We start from the raw sequence: 17331 nt of genomic DNA on the forward strand, positions 1-17331 counted from the left end.
TCCCCCTGTAAGAGATCAGGGCTGCCAGGCAGCAGGGGGCAGACCCCCCCCTCCCCAGTTTGAATATCGTTGGTGGCACAGTGTGCGCCCCCCATCGGGCCCCCCCTTTCTCCCTCTATTGTTATAAATCGTTGGTGGCACACTGTGCGCCCCCCATCGGGCCCCCCCTTCCTCCCTCTATTGTTATAAATCGTTGGTGGCACAGTGTGCGCCCCCCATCGGCCCCCCTCCCTCTATAGCAGTAACAACATTGGTGGCCAGTGTGCGGCCTCCCATCCCCCCCCCCCGATCATTGGTGGCAGCGGAGTTCCGATCGGAGTCCAAGTTTAATCGCTGGGGCTCCGATCGGTAACCATGGCAACCAGGATGCTACTGCAGTCCTGGTTGCCATGGTTACTTAGCAATAGTACAATAGTAGAAGATTCATAGTTACCTGCTTGCTGCTGCGATGTCTGTGTCCGGCCGGGAGCTCCACCTACTGGTAAGTGACAGGTCTGTGCGGCGCATTGCTAAAGAACTGTCACTTACCAGTAGGAGGAGCTCCCGGCCGGTCACAGACATCGCAGCAGCAAGCAGGTAAGTATGAATCTTCTACTGTTGTACTATTGCTAAGTAACCATGGCAGCCAGGGCTGCAGTAGCTTCCTGGTTGCCATGGTTACCGATCGGAACCCCAGCAATTAAACTGGGACTCCGATCGGAACTCCGCTGCCACCAATGATCGGGGGGGGGGGGGGGGAGATGGGAGGCCGCACACTGCCACCAATGTTGTTACTGCTATAGAGTGAGGGGGGCCGATGGGGGGCGCACACTGTGCCACCAACGATTTATAACAATAGAGGGAGGAAGGGGGGCCCGATGTGGGGCGCACACTGTGCCACCAACGATTTATTACACTAGAGGGAGGAAGGGGGGCGCACACTGTGCCACCAACGATATGACCTGTCCTATTTTTTTGACGGACAACGGTTCACGGCCCCATTCAAGTCAATGGGTCCGTGAAAGAACACGGATGCACACAAGATTGGCATCCGTGTCCGTGATCCGTGGCCATAGGTTGCTTTCATACAGACGGATCCGAAGATCCGTCTGCATAAAAGCTTTTTCTGATCTAAGTTTTCACTTCGTGAAAACTCATATCCGACAGTATATTCTAACACAGAGGCTTTCCCATGGTGATGGGGACGCTTCTAGTTAGAATACACTACAAACTTTGTACAAGACTGCCCCCTGCTGCCTGGCAGCCCTGATCTCTTACAGGGGGATATGATAGTACAATTAACCCCTTCAGATGCCGCACCTGAAGGGGTTAATTGTGCTATCATATCCCCCTGTAAGAGATCGGGTGCTGCCAGGCAGCAGGGGGCAGTCTTGTGCAAAGTTTGTAGTGTATTCTAACTAGAAGCGTCCCCATCACCATGGGAACGCCTCTGTGTTAGAATATACTGTCAGAAAAAGCTTTTATGCAGACGGATCTTCGGATCCGTCTGTATGAAAGCAACCTACGGCCACGGATCACGGACACGGATGCCAATCTTGTGTGCATCCGTGTTCTTTCACGGACCCATTGACTTGAATGGGGCCGTGAACCGCTGTCCGTCAAAAAAATAGGACAGGTCATATTTTTTTGACGGACAGGATACACGGATCACGGTCTCGGCTGCAAAACGGTGCATTTTCCGATTTTTCCACGGACCCATTGAAAGTCAATGGGTCCGCGAAAAAAAAAACGGAAAATGGCACAACGGCCACGGATGCACACAACGGTCGTGTGCATGAGGCCTTACTTTGTTTTTCTGCTATGAGGGGTTTTCCCAGAGTTTTTCGGTGATTGGTGTGAGTGTTAGGCCTCCTGCACACGAACGTTGTGTGCATCCATGGCCGTTGTGCCGTTTTCCGTTTTTTTTCACGGACCCATTGACTTTCAATGGGTCCGTGGAAAAATCGGAAAATGCACCGTTTGGCAGCCGCATCCGTGAGCCGTGTTTCCTGGCCATGAAAAAAATATGACCTGTCCTATTTTTTTCACGGCCAACGGTTCACGGGCCCATTCAAGTCAATGGGTCCGTGAAAGAACACGGATGCACACAAGATTGGCATCCGTGTCCGTGATCCGTGGCCGTAGGTTAGTTTCATACAGACGGATCCGAAGATCCGTCTGCATAAAAGCTTTTTCAGAGCTGAGTTTTCACTTCGTGAAAACTCAGATCCGACAGTATATTCTAACACAGAAGCGTTCCCATGGTGATGGGACGCTTCTAGTTAGAATACACTACAAACTGTGTACAAGACTGCCCCCTGCTGCCTGGCAGCACCCGATCTCTTACAGGGGGATATGATAGTGCGGCACCTGAAGGGGTTAATTGTACTATCATATCCCCCTGTAAGAGATCAGGGCTGCCAGGCAGCAGGGGGCAGACCCCCCCCCTCCCCAGTTTGAATATCATTGTGCGGCCCCCCCCTCCCCTGTTGTTAACTCGTTGGTGGCCAGTGTGCGCACCCCCCTCCCTCCCTCCCTCTATTGTTTTAATACATTGGGGCCAGTGTGCGCACCCCCCCAACCCCCCCTCCCTCCCTCTATTGTTTTAATACATTGGGGCCAGTGTGCGCACCCCCCAACCCCCCCCCCCCTCCCTCCCTCTATTGTAATAATAGCATTGGGGCCAGTGTGCGCACCCCCCCCCCACCCCGATCATCGGTGGCAGCGGAGTAGAAGATTTTCATACTTACCTGGCTGCTGGCTGCTGCGATGTCTGCGTCCGGCCGGGAGCTCCTCCTACTGGTAAGTGACAGCAATGCGCCGCACAGACCTGTCACTTACCAGTAGGAGGAGCTCCCGGCCGGACACAGAGATCGCAGCAGCCAGCAGCCAGGTAAGTATGAATCTTCTACTCCGCTGCCACCGATGATGGGGGGGGGGGGGGGGCACACTGGCCCCAATGCTATTATTACAATAGAGGGAGGGAGGGGGGGGGGGTTGGGGGGGCGCGCACACTGGCCCCAATGCTATTATTACAATAGAGGGAGGGAGGGGGGGGTGGGGGGGCGCGCACACTGGCCCCAATGCTATTATTACAATAGAGGGAGGGAGGGGGGTGCGCACACTGGCCACCAACGAGTTAACAATAGGGGAGGGGGGGCCCACTGGCCACCAATGAGTTAAAAACAGGGGGGGGGGTCTGCCCCCTGCTGCCTGGCAGCACCTGCCAGGCAGCAGGGGGCAGTCATGTACACAGTTTTTTTGTATATTCTAACCTGAAGCGTCTCCATCACCATGGGAACGCCTCTGTGTTAGAATATACTGTCGGAAATGAGTTTCACGATGTAGCTCATATCCGACAGTATATTCTAACATAGAGGCGTTCCCATGGTGATGGGGACGCTACAAGTTAAAATATACCATCGGATTGGAGAAAACTCCAATCCGATGGTATAACAGAACTCCAAACTTTACATTGAAAGTCAATGGGGACGGATCCGTTTGAAATGGCACCATATTGTGTCAACATCAAACGGATCCGTCCCCATTGACTTACATTGTAATTCAGGACGGATCCGTTTGGCTCCGCACGGCCAGGCGGACACCAAAATGACTTTTTTTTCATGTCCGTGGATCCTCCAAAAATCAAGGAAGACCCACGGACGAAAAAACGGTCACGGATCACGGACCTACGGACCCCGTTTTTGCGGACCGTGTAAAAAAACGTTTGTGTGCAGGAGGCCTTATTATGCACAGGGCTGCCCTTACTATGTCCCAAGTCTGTCAAAATAAAATCAACAGCCTTAGCATCCATAATAATGTAATATACTCATATTATTATGCTACCATACAGTGCCCCAAATCAAATGTGTTATACACATCCTACAAAGTACCACCAACAGTACTTGTCCCAGTGCCAACATAAAAGTAACTGAAATTCTTGAAATAATAATGACATACATACATTGTTCATATCATAATGCCAAAACAGTCCTACTGGCGCATAGGACTGCTGTGTAGTGCAAAAATAATAATCCACACAGTGCATCAATGGTGCGACAGGAAAACTCACCTTTAGAAACTCCATTATTACAATCGAGCCTTTATGGTAAACTCCAATATAAGGCTACTTTCACAATAGCGTTTTTTTTTCTGATCAGTCATGGATCTGCAAAAACGCTTCAGTTACAATAATACAGCTGCATGCATCCGTCATGAACGGATCCGGTTGTATTATGTCTTCTATAGCCATGACGGATCAGTCTTGAACACCATTGAAAGTCAATGGGGGACGGATCCGTTTTCTATTGTGCCAGATTGTGTCAGAGAAAACGGATCCGTCCCCATTGACTTACATTGTGTGTCAGGATGGATACGTCTTGCTCCGCACCACATCGCAAACAGAAAAACACTGCTTGCAGCGTTTCTCTGTCCGTGATGGGGACCCAACCAAACAGAACGGAATATATTTTGGTGCATTACGTTTCGTTCAGTTTTGTCCCCATGAGATCCTATGACGGATCTCAATAGCGGAATTGAAAACGCTAATGTGAAAGTAGCCTAACCTGTGTAGTTTGCATTCAACTACAACTTTAGAAATTGGGTTGGTATAGAGAAATAGTATACATCAGTAAATCCTACATCATTATTTCACTTTTCTATGTCTTCTTCTGACAACTGTATAGACATTATCGGACAAGTCAAGGTAACGGCAGATGGAGATAAAGAATGTTCCCTTTTTTTCTGTCAGACAATCTTGTAAGAATGTCTTGCCAGCTTGATTTGTATCAGTAAAATACTTGAATGGCTCAGTCAGTCGAAGACACTTTAGCATGAATAATCTTTACATAAGTCTGTGATTGATTCCTATGAAGATGCTAATCTCAAAAGCACAAGTCATTTATTGCATTCTGCAAAGTTTGATAAAAGAGCTTCCTTCAAATCTTTAAGACAGACAAGATGGTTTGCATAAGTTTGCAGTATCTTCATTTCTCTTATCTCGTGGTTAATCTAAATACATAATTACTCATCTATTGTACCTCCAGTTACTAATAAAATGTAATATGTTACAGCTTTAAGGATTCGATGAATGGTTGTTCTATAACCATAGAAAATAAAGTGTTATGCCTCATTCACACAGTCAGTGTTCGGTCAGTGATTTCCATCAGTGATTTTGAGCCAAAACCAGGTACGGCTCTAAAGACAGAACAGGAGCAGATCTTTCCCTTATACCTTATGTCTGTGGAGGTTCCAATCCTGGTTTTGGCTCTCAATCACAGATGGAAGTCACTGACTAATACAATGACCTGTGAAGGCGGCATAAGGCTGGGTTCACATCACATTTCTCAAGTTTATACGTTAAACAGATGCCTCAGAAGGATGTCATATAGGGGCATTCGTCACTATAGAGTTCCACTGTAAAAAAAACTAAAAAAGTATATTTTAACGTATACCGTACATCTTTTTGCTGGCCTCTGCAGGATGGAAAAGCGTAGTAAACTACAGTTTTGCATCCTTTCCCCCACCATTTATGTTAAAAGAAGGGCAAGAGCATAATATGAACACAGACTAAAATAGATGAAAATTCAACCTGTTGAATTTTTTTCCCCTCCAATTTCAGACTTCAAGGAGTTTTCACAGATCACAGTATTGATGACTTATCCTTATGGTAGACCAGACTTGTTCAGTCTCAATTGTTAATAATGTGAATGCTGCTGCATAGATAACATTATTACCTTTAGCAGCCCTATGCTGGCTTTATAACCTCAATTACGTAGGTCACACACACAACTATATAGTTCATAATCCCATGCACAATATATGCTACCAGTGCATCGTACCTCATATTTTTTACAGATGATTTTTAAATATTTTTTGGTCATGTTTTCAAAAAAATAAAAAAAAAATTGCATATTTTGCTGCTGCAGCATTATGCATAAAGCAATTTTTTGTTTCTTCACCGTTTACCCTGAGTTACGGCTGTTTTGAACCCTACATTATGAGGATCTTCTCAAGATGGATCCTTTGCCAGTTCTCTGAGGCCTAAACTGATTTCCCTCACTTCTCATACAAACTTGCTTTATCCAGCAGCTTCCTAGCAGACAATCAGATTGCATTACTGAGAGACACACCTCCTCACTCTGAAGACTAATGCAGGCATGCAATTTGGAGGACCGCCCCTCCGTCTTCTGTTTACACTGAAGGGAAGATGGACAAGCCCTAGCAACGGTCTTTTAAGGGACCAACTGAAAAGTATAGGAAACATTAATGAAAGCTGTTATAAAAAGGTAATAAGGTAATTATAGATCTTTTGGCAATCATTGACAGACAAATTTAGGCATACAAGCTCTAATAAACTAGCAAAGTATTCTAAAAGCATTTTAAAAAGGCTTGGGAGAACTAGTAATGCCTCTTTCACACTTGCGTTGTCCGGATCCGGCGTGTACTCCACTTGCCGGAATTACACGCTGGATCCAGAAAAACGCAAGTGAACTGAAAGCATTTGAAGACGGATCCGTCTTCAAAATGTGTTCAGTGTTACTATGGCAGCCAGGACGCTATTAAAGTCCTGGTTGCCATAGTAGTAGTGGGGAGCGGGGGAGCGGTATACTTACAGTCCGTGCGGCTCCCGGGGCGCTCCAGAAGGACGTCAGAGCGCCCCATGCGCATGGATGACGTGCCATGCGATCACGTCATCCATGCGCTTGGGGCGCCCTGACGTCACTCTGGAGCGCCCCGGGAGCCGCACGGATGGTAAGTATACTGCTCCTCCGCTCCCCACTACACTTTACCATGGCAAACAGGACTTTAGTGTCCTGGCAGCCATGGTAACCAATCAGAAAAAGCTAAACGTCGGATCCGGCAATGCGCCAAAACGACGTTTAGCTGAAGGCCGGATCCGGATCAATGCCTTTCAATGGGCATTAATTCCGGATACGGCCTTGCGGCAAGTGTTCAGGATTTTTGGCCGGAGCAAAAAGCGCAGCATGCTGCGGTATTTTCTCCGGCCAAAAAACGTTCCAGTCCTGAACTGATGACATCCTGATGCATCCTGAACGGATTTCACTCCATTCAGAATGCATTAGGATAAAACTGATCAGGATTCTTCCGGCATAGAGCCCCGACGACGGAACTCTATGCCGGAAGAAAAGAACGCAGGTGTGAAAGAGCCCTAAGCTATAACAATATTGATTTAAGTAGTTGGCTGTACTCAAGTGACCAATATAAAATCAGTTTGATGTCTAAACTCATTTATAAACAAAAGTAAATGATAATATATACCGGTATGTCTATAATAATGATAACAGAAAAGTAAAGAACGAAAACATTAGAAAACATATAATTTTAGACAACTAAGGAAAGTACAATTAGGTCTATATATATTTGGACAGAGACAACACTTTTCTAATTTTTGTTCTGTACATTAACACAATGGATTTTGACCAAAACGATTCAGATAAAGTTGAGGTTCAGACTTTCAGCTTTAATTCAGTGGGTTGAACAAAATGATTGCATAAAAATGTAAGGAACTCAATCCCTTCATTTCAGATGCTCAAAAGTCATAAGACAAATTAAATAATTGCAAATGTTAATTTCTAATACTTGGTTGCAAACCCTTTGTTGGCAATGACTGCCTGAAGACTTGAACTCATGGACATCACCAGATGCGGTGTTTCCTCCCTTTTAATGCTCTGCCAGGGCTTTACTGCAGCAGTTTTCAGTTTCTGTTTGTTTGTGGACCTTTCTGTCTAAAGTTTAGTCTTTAAAAAGTGAAATGCATGCTCTGTTGGGTTTAGATCAGGTGACTGACTTGGCCATTCAAGAATATTCCACTTCCACTTTAATGAACTCCTGAGTTGCTTTGGCTTTATGTTTTGGGTCATTGCCCATCTGTATTATGAAACGCTGACCAATCAGTTTGGCAGCATTTGAGCACACAGTGTCTCTGAAAACCCCAGAATCCATCTGACTGCTTCTGTCCTGTGTCACATCAGCAATAAACACTAGGGAACCAGTGCCACTAGCAGCCATGCATGCCCAAGCCATCACACTGCCTCCGCCGTGTTTTACAGATGATGTGGTATGCTTTGGATCATTCTTTCTATCATTCTGGTAGAGGTTGATTTTGGTTACATCTGTCCAAAGAATGTTCTTACAGAAGTGTGCTGTTTTTTTAAGATTTTTTTTTTTTTTTTTAGCAAAGTCCAATTTAGCCTTCTTATTCTTGAGGCTTATGAGTGGCTTGCACCGTGCAGTGAACCCTCTGTATTTCCTTTCATGCAGTCTTCTCTTTATGGTAGATTTGGATATTGATACACCTATATCCTGGAGAGTGTTGTTCACTTGGTTGGCTGTTATGAAGGGTTTCTCTTTACTATGGTAATTATTCTGCGATCATCCACCACTGTTGTCTTCCGTGGGTGTCCAGGTCTTTTTGCATTGTTGAGGTCACCAGTGCTTTCTTTCTTTCTCAGGATATACTAAACTGTAGAATTTGCCACTCTTAATAGTGTAGCAATTTCTCGGATGTTTTTTTTTTCTGTTTTCGCAGATTAAGGATGGCTTGTTTCACCTGCATGGATAGCTCCTTTGACCACATGTTTACTTCTCAGCAAAATCTTCAAAATGCAGGCACCACATCTCAAATCAACTCCAGGTCTTTTATGTGCTTAATTGAGAATGAAATAATGAAGGAATTGCCCACAACTGCCCATGAAACAGCCTTTTAGTCAATTTTCCCAATTACTTTTGGTCCCTTAAAAAACAGGGTGCCAACATGTAAAGGAGCTGAAGCTCCTAAACCCTTCATCTAATTTTAATGTGGATACCTTCAAATGAAAGCTAAAAGTCTGGACTTTATGTCCATTATATAACTTTAACTTAAATATGTTTTAGTAAACAGGTAATAAAAACAAAATTTGTGTCACTGTCCAAATATATAAGGACCTAACTGTATATGACTAATACACAAATTGAGAACCACTGAAATCTAGATTATACCATTAAAAAAGGGGGAAGGTTCTAAGACCCCATGAAATTTAGCTAATTTAACTGCTGAAACAAGCGATTAGCTGCAGTGATCATTTGGGGTCATTGTTCATAAGATCACAAGCAGCACCAGGTGAATGAACAGGTTAGCAATGCTTCCTTTTTAATTATTTACATCACCTCTCTAAATTTTATGAGGTTTCAGTAAACCCAAATAAAAGATAGCTTTACCGACTTTCCATTTAACCCTATATATTTCTATGTAACATACTGTACATAACAAAAAAGTGTGAAACAGAAAATATGTCATATTCTAGGTTCTTCAAAGTAGCCACCTTTTGCTTGGATTACTGCTTTGCACACTCTTGGCATTCTCTTGATGAGCTTCAAGAGGTAGTCACCTGAAATGGTTTTCACTTCACAGGTGTGCCCTGTCAGGTTTAATAAGTGGGATGTCTTGCCTTATAAATGGGGTTGGGACCATCAGTAGCGTTGTGGATAAGTTAGGTGGATACACAGTTGATAGTTCTACTGAATAGACTGTAAGAATTTGTATTTTGGCAAGAAAAAAACAGCTAAGTAAAGAAAAACGAGTGGCCATCATTACTTTAAGAAATGAAGGTCAGTCAGTCCGAAAAATTGTGAAAACTTTGAAAGTGTCCCCAAGTGCAGTCACAAAAACCATCAAGCGCTACAAAGAAACTGGCTCACATGCGGACCGCCCCAGGAAAGGAAGACCAAGAGTAACCTCTGCTGCGGAGGATAAGTTCATCCGAGCCACCAGCCTCAGAAATCGCAGGTTAACAGCAGCTCAGATTAGAGACCAGGTCAATGCCACACAGAGTTCTAGCAGCAGACACATCTCTAGAATAACTGTTAAGAGGAGACTGTGTGAATCAGGCCTTCATGGTAGAATATCTGCTAGGAAACCACTGCTAAGGACAGGCAACAAGCAGAAGAGACTTGTTTGGGCTAAAGAACACAAGGAATGGACATTAGACCAGTGGAAATCTGTGCTTTGGTCTGATGAGTCCATTTTTTAAGATCTTTGGTTCCAACCAACGCAGAAAAGGTGAACGGATGGACTCTACATGCCTGGTTCCCACCGTGAAGCATGGAGGAGGAGGTGTGATGGTGCTTTGCTGGTGACACTGTTGGGGATTTATTCAAAATTGAAGGCATACTGAACCAGCATGGCTACCACAGCATCTTGCAGCGGCATGCTATTCCATCCGGTTTGCATTTAGTTGGACCATCATTTATTTTTCAACAGGACAATGACCCCCAAACACACCTCCAGGCTGTGTAAGGGCTATTTGACCATGGAGGAGAGTGATGGGGTGCTGCGCCAGATGACCTGGCCTCTACAGTCACCGGACCTGAACCCAATCGAGATGGTTTGGGGTGAGATGGACCGCAGAGTAAAGGCAAAAGGGCCAACAAGTGCTAAGCATCTCTGGGAACTCCTTCAAGACTGTTGGAAGACCATTTCAGGTGACTACCTCTTGAAGCTCATCAAGAGAATGCCAAGAGTGTGCAAAGAAGTAATCAAAGCAAAAGGTGGCTACTTTGAAGAACCTAGAATATGACATATTTTCAGTTGTTTCACAATTTTTTGTTATGTATATAATTCCACATGTGTTAATTCATAGTTTTGATGCCTTCAGTGTGAATCTACAATTTTCATAGTCATGAAAATAAAGAAAACTCTTTGAATGAGAAGGTGAGTCCAAACTTTTGGTCTGTACTGTATATAGTGGAAATATTGTTCTATCCACTGTATACCAGAATGATCGGGGAAAAATGTGCTGCAACAGAGAAGTATGTTTAGAAACATGTACTTCCATTACTGGATATGAATGTGAAAGGTTTCAGAAGAAGGATGAGTGGGTTAGAGAAGTAGAGACATCAGGCTGCTGACCTTGCTGTCCATCAGTAAAATTGAAAAGCTTTCTGAAAATGAATTCATTGCTGCAGTAAAGTAGTTCAATAAACAAAGGCTGGATCTAAAATGCATCATTCCTTTTTATATTTAGAGAGGTCAGAGTACCTGAGAACTTTCAACAACTTTTCCGTTTACCTCTCGCAGGAGACCATTAAAATAAATTCACATTTCAAGGTGGCATTCTGAAATTCTTGAAACATTCTCAGCTTGTTGATGGTGTCATCTGTTTGTCAGAAATGCTCTGAAAGTAATCTCAGCAAAATGTCAATTTCAGCAGGAAATGTGAAAACCTGTCAGACATGTAGAACCTAGAAATAATGATCGCTGGTCAGCCAAAGGCTTCACTTTTCTCTATCATAATGGTCCAAAATGCCTTTCCATCAAATAAAGACATATTATTGAAGATTTTATAATGAAATCAGCAATAATAATTACAAACAGTGCCAAATGTACCTTAAGAGAAATACCATGTGACTGTTATGGAAGACCTAGAGAGAGGAGATCTATTCTGGGCTGATCTCATCCACGTTAATGGGTAGTGAGGACCTGCAATTACCAACCGAAATACTGTGAAGACACAACAGTGTTAATAACCCCCATCATTCTGAGGACTGGTGGGGGTTCTGTCTTTTGGAACACTAATGATCAGTAAGTTATAGCATAACTTTGCAATATGCCATTTCTTACTATTTAGCAAAAGTTTTTTTTTTTTTTTATTAGAAATGGGATGGGGGCACAAGGACCTTCTATTGCTGGTTGTTTGCAATGTAGTAGTGCAAGAAGCACTAGAGAGGAGTCCAATGTGTATCTACCACCTCCCCCCCCCCCCCATCATCCTCTCCAAAGACCAGTGATGAGGACTGTAGTACAAAATTAAATGCGAAATGACTACCAGGAAATAAATTTATGCTTTTTCCACTCCAATTTGTTGTGTCTGGACTTATAATGGAAAATAATCGAAAAATTATACTGATGACAATATTACATTAAATATACAGTTTTTTTTTATTTAACAAGGCAAAAGTCACAAATGCAAAGTTGTAACAGCAGTAAAAACACAAACATTAAGAGAGCAAGAAAAAGAAGATTCCTTCAACCCTTGGGTATGTGTACCCAGACATTCTACTTGGTGAACAGACAAGTAAATAGGGTAACAAGACACCTCAAACCTAAAATAATTTCAAGATGACAATTAATTGCGGTGACATGGTTTGGTGTTATAAACTAGACATTATTTGGGGCACCCTCTGTGAAAGAGGCCTAATATCCTAAATGGTATAACATTATGTGGAAAGAGCATATGTGTCACTAAAACAAAAAGATGAAGGCTGACACTGCAAGATTCTTGTATCTGGGACTGTGTCAGCGCCTTGCAATTTCCATAACAGCAGTGCTTCCAGCAAGAACTTAAAAACAGACTTACAATAAATATGAATTTATTTCATACATAAAAAAAATGATTAAAACTGTAATTCATTAAGACTTTAAATCCAACACTGTCTACTGAGGGTAATTAACTACATTCTGTACCGGCAATGAAATGATAACTCATTTTAAGTCAAACTGCAAACACATACTTTGCAATAAATCATAACTCATCAACTGGACTGGCTCATTTTATCACTCTAAGGTCAGGGCAATATGGACAAAAGATGGCTTTGCACATTATATAACTAATGGTTTAATACTAATTTGACTGGCAGCTAGATTTTATGACTTCTCCATCAACATGCATGCTTGGCTTTGCGGAGCATGGAGGTTTATTTCAATGGAAAGAGGGAAATAAGACTCAGACAAACATTTCTAGGAGAAGCCGATCTCCTAATAAATAGTGTGAGGACATCCAACATGGCTAATCATTTATTTCCCAGAAGTCTGCCATTGGAGATAAGCCTGGCTACATTAGTCCACTGATTTTAAAATAATATGGATGGTAAACTAAAGGAGTTTCTTATTAGTCAAGCAAAATGAGACATAAAATGATCTCAAAACAGCTGGTTAGTGAAGTAGATACTCAACAAACCCCAAGCTGTATCCATTTAAGTCAATCCATATCAAACAGGCAGAAGTATTATAAATGATAGTTTGACTTTGTAGGTGACAATTAAATTATACCTATGTCCTAGGCCTTACTTACTATCTAAATAACTGATCTGCCGGATCCGTCATTGTTATTTTAAAGATAATACAACCGGATCAGTTTATAACGGATGCAGACTGTTGTATTATCAGTAACGGAAGCGTTTTTGCTGATCCCTGCCGGATCAGGCAAAATGCAAAATGCAAGTGTGAAAGAAGCCTTATATGGCAACCGTTTACATCTTTATTTCTAATATTATGACAACATTTTATTTCATTTGTATTCCTTGTGTGAGTTGTCTATGGACGGTATTATCACGAATAAGCAAAAGTGAACTAGAAATATCCCACTAAACTAATGGGAAGCCCACATAAGAATTAACAGCATCAAGTCTAAATCATTAAAGGCAGTTTAAAAGAATCACATTTTGTTTATCTACCTCTCACTGCTACCTTGTTAAGGCTAGGTAGCAAAACTGTTCCGGCAGGCTGTTTCGGTAGAAGAACAAGTATTTTACCATACCGGAAACTGCTGGAGCACCGCCAGACCCCATTGACTATAATGGGACCCAGTGGGGATCCGGCCTGTTTCTGGCATCAGTACTGAGATTCGCCTGGATCTCCAATGGGCCCCATTATAGTTAACAGACTCTGCTGTTTTATACAATTATATAATTTTATACAATTTATCTAGATTACAGTGTAAACATGTCAACATGACAAACCATAAACCCAACAGAATTCTTAAGGAGATCATATGTCATAGCTTCAAAAATAATTTTGCATCAGTTATAAACTGTACATTTATAATCGGTATATATGAAAAATATTTTAGGTTAGGAACATTTCAAATTTTAAATTCAATTTTCAACATTTCAATTTTTGATTCAATTTTCTTTTATAATGCAGATTCAAAAACAATACCTAAATAACTGCCAATAATGGTCAGAAAACAAGTATAAATGTGAAAAGAGCAATGAACTCTGAATAATGTTGATCAGTGTTAAAGAAATCAACTATATGGCTCAAAAACAAAGAATGGAAATCTCTTGAATTAATAGCCCTCTGGGTAAAGCCTCATTCACACCTCAGTGTTTTCCATCAGTGCTTGTGAGCCAAAACCAGGATTGCAGCCTCCAAAAACATAAGGTATATGGGAAAGATCTGCTCCTGTTCTGTGTTTAGAGCTGCACCTGGTTTTGGCTCACAATAGCTGTTCGGGTTCGCCGGGTTCGGCCAAACTTCAGGTCAAAGTTCGGATTCGGGACCCGAACTTGACCCCGGACCCCATTAAAGTCAATCCCAAACATCACTTTATTATTTTCCGTTATAACAGAAAATAATAGGATTCTTAAGACAGAATGATGAATAAAATGGCCATTGAGGGGTTAAAAATAATTTTAAAAAACTCAACTCATTCTCTTGATTGCGCAGCCGGTATCATCATCTTTCTGCAGGACCTGCAATGACATCACCGCGCTCACCACGTGGTGAACGCAGTGACATCATCACAGGTCCTTCTATCTTCATTCAGCCGAACCTGCGATAATGTCACCGTGCTCACCACGAGGCGAGAGCGGTGATGTTATCGCAGGTCCTTTTGCAGGTCCTGCAGAAAGAAGAAAGAAGAGGATACTGGCTACGCGATCAAGTGGATGAGGTGAGTTTTTTTTTAAAATTATTTTTAACCTTCAATGGCCATTTTTATTTAGCATTCTGTCTTAAGAATGCTACTATTTTCCGTTGTAATGAAAAATTATAAAATTACCTGAACACCAAACTTCAGTGAAAAAGTCTGGGTTCGGGTACGGGTACCCAAACTTGCAAAGTTCAGTACGAACCCAAACTTTGCAGTTCGGGTTTGCTTAACCCTACTGATGAAACCACTGATCAAAACACTGACGTGTGAATAAGGCATAAGGATGTGACTCTCAATGGAGGCCTTATGTACAAAAATAAACCTATATGTTGTTATTGCCTTCTTTTTGTCCAACAGAAATGGATGAGGGTTCTATAATCTGCTCCATTTACTTGGCCTCTTCACACCTTGACAACATTATACAGTATTGCTGATGAAATATTGTTACACACACTCGCACACACTGCAGACAGGATTCAAATTCCCAAACTGATAACTTTGTTGTAGAGAGAAATACTGGGAAATGCATTTTGTTTTATTTTAAATAACAAGCATTTAATATTGTATATAGACGTATTGCAACATTCAGGTCATTACAGTCCAGGACCTCCTTACATATAAGAACAGGTTGGTGTCCATTTAGCTGGACTATTGTTTCATTAATTCTTGGCAGTTTGGTGATATAAAGTAAGCAAAAACCAGCCAGTATTGCTTATACTATATATTATCCACTAAGAAAGTACCGACGCAAAAGTTTCTATGTCCTCTAGCTCCATTCACTACAACTATGAGAAGAAAATTAAAATCTATAAAATCAAGGTTGGATTTTTTTTTTCCCATTTTGTTGTGTTGGTGATGGTAATTTCTGTCAATGTTTGGGTGAGACTAATAAAAATCCACATGTCGTTGATGGGTCCTCTCTTGACAATCTTCTAAACATCCTAATGCTTGCTGTTACAATGTCCGTATTGCAACAGGGTAAAGCAGTGACATGTGTTCAGCGCCTTTAATTGGTAACTTGCGGCTGGTATAGTAGTGGATTATTTCTGGTACGCTGTCAAAAGGTGGACTGTTCTGTCCCAGGACATATTGGTTTTCTTTGGTACGTGAGAGCTTCATGTGCATGAATCCTTGGCTGCTCCTGTAGGGATAAAACAACATTATTATTGTAAAATGGTATAGAATATATTACACATCAGTAGTAGTATTTTATTAAGTGATTCATTTTAAGTGATCAGCTTATCAATGACTTCAAATTGTGGTATTTGCCCTGTCAAGCCAATATACTCATATGTACACAATTACACTAACAGGTCTTCCTTAATCCATTACTCCAAGATCAGAAACAATTTTTTTTATATGGTTCAGTATCCAGACTCAGAAAATTAAAGTCATTGCTATTATTATTATTTAAATGTGGTGTAATCTGTCAGCAGCATGTTACAGAGCAGGAGGAGCTGAGTAGATTGATATATAGTTTTATGGGAAAAGATTCAGCACAACTTGTAATTTATTCACTTACATTTCTGCTCATTCTGGGCAGGTGGCCCTATCAGTGATTTACAGCCTTCCCTCTATGACTGTGTATATAGAGATAGCTGTCAACCACCTAGAAAGAACAAGTATTTAAATGAATAAATTACTGAAGTTATACTGAATCTTTTCCCATAAAACGATATATCAATCTGCTCCGCTCCTCCTGCTCTACAGGCGAAACTCGAAAAATTAGAATAAAATGCAGCTTACAATTTGAATTTTGTGAAAAGGTTCCATATTCTAGGCTCAAAGTGTCACACTCTAGTCAGCTAACTAATCCATACACCCGGAGCAAAGGGTACCTCAAAATTGAGACTTTGGGGTTTCAAAAGCTATAAGCCATAATGATACAAATTATAACAACTAAAGGCTTAAAATATCTCGCTTTGCATGTAATGAGTCTTATATATTGGTTTCACCTTTTAAGTTGCATTACTGAAATAAATAATCTTTGCACAATATTCAAATTTTTCGAGTTTCACCTGTATAGCATGCTGCCATGTTCAATGTGACAGGTTACCTTTAACATTTAAATCATGGCAGTAGGAGGAAGGGAGACAGTAGAACAATGAAGGGTGTTTTGATGACCAGTAGAGGGAGATTAGCATTTTGCCAAAGGATCTTTCACTGTATAACCCTATCAGCTATTCTGTAGACTGGTGCATTCCATAAATGAATAGTGCATATAAAAATTGAAATGTATCATTGTGAATAAAAATGCCTCTATAGCCACTTAACTTCCCTCTCCTGTCTGTAACTGTCCCGCATTTACTGAAAACCAGGACAAATATGAGACCTACAGGTGGAACTTCCCTCTGAGGGGCCATATTACACAAGCAAAACTGTAAAAGAGACTGTAAGGAAGGGGGGGGGGGGGGGAAGGGAAGAAAAGGTTGACAGCACACACAATTAATTTACTGTTTGTAAGTGGTATATTGTATATGGGGGAAACATCTCTTTGTGTTATAACTGAGTGTTTTATAAATTTATATGATGCTTGAAAAAAACTAGGCAATAGCCCAAACATTACATATTTTGTCCACACGAAGAAGAGCGGGGGGCGGCACAGTCAAACAAGCACACAGTCAGTGCAAGGCAATCACAATCGTTCCAGGGCCAGCGAGGAGAGGAGCGCTCGGCGGTGCACTGCTGCAAACAGTGAGTA

At 41.9% G+C, this 17331-nt stretch overlaps 1 protein-coding gene across 2 annotated transcripts in view; it reads right to left on the reverse strand.

Moving 5' to 3' along the window:
- Positions 1–14748: 14748 nt before the first annotated feature.
- Positions 14749–17331, reverse strand: part of SHF (Src homology 2 domain containing F) — a 281291-nt gene continuing 278708 nt past the window's right edge. For both annotated transcript variants that reach the window (XM_044283320.1, XM_044283319.1), the window contains one exon: positions 14749–15771. In XM_044283320.1, coding sequence (XP_044139255.1) covers positions 15585–15771 — 187 coding nt within the window. In that variant the 3' untranslated portion in view covers positions 14749–15584. The remainder of the gene's footprint in view (positions 15772–17331) is intronic.

Source organism: Bufo gargarizans, chromosome 2, assembly GCF_014858855.1.
Source record: "Bufo gargarizans isolate SCDJY-AF-19 chromosome 2, ASM1485885v1, whole genome shotgun sequence".
Classification (NCBI taxonomy): Eukaryota; Metazoa; Chordata; class Amphibia; order Anura; family Bufonidae; genus Bufo; species Bufo gargarizans.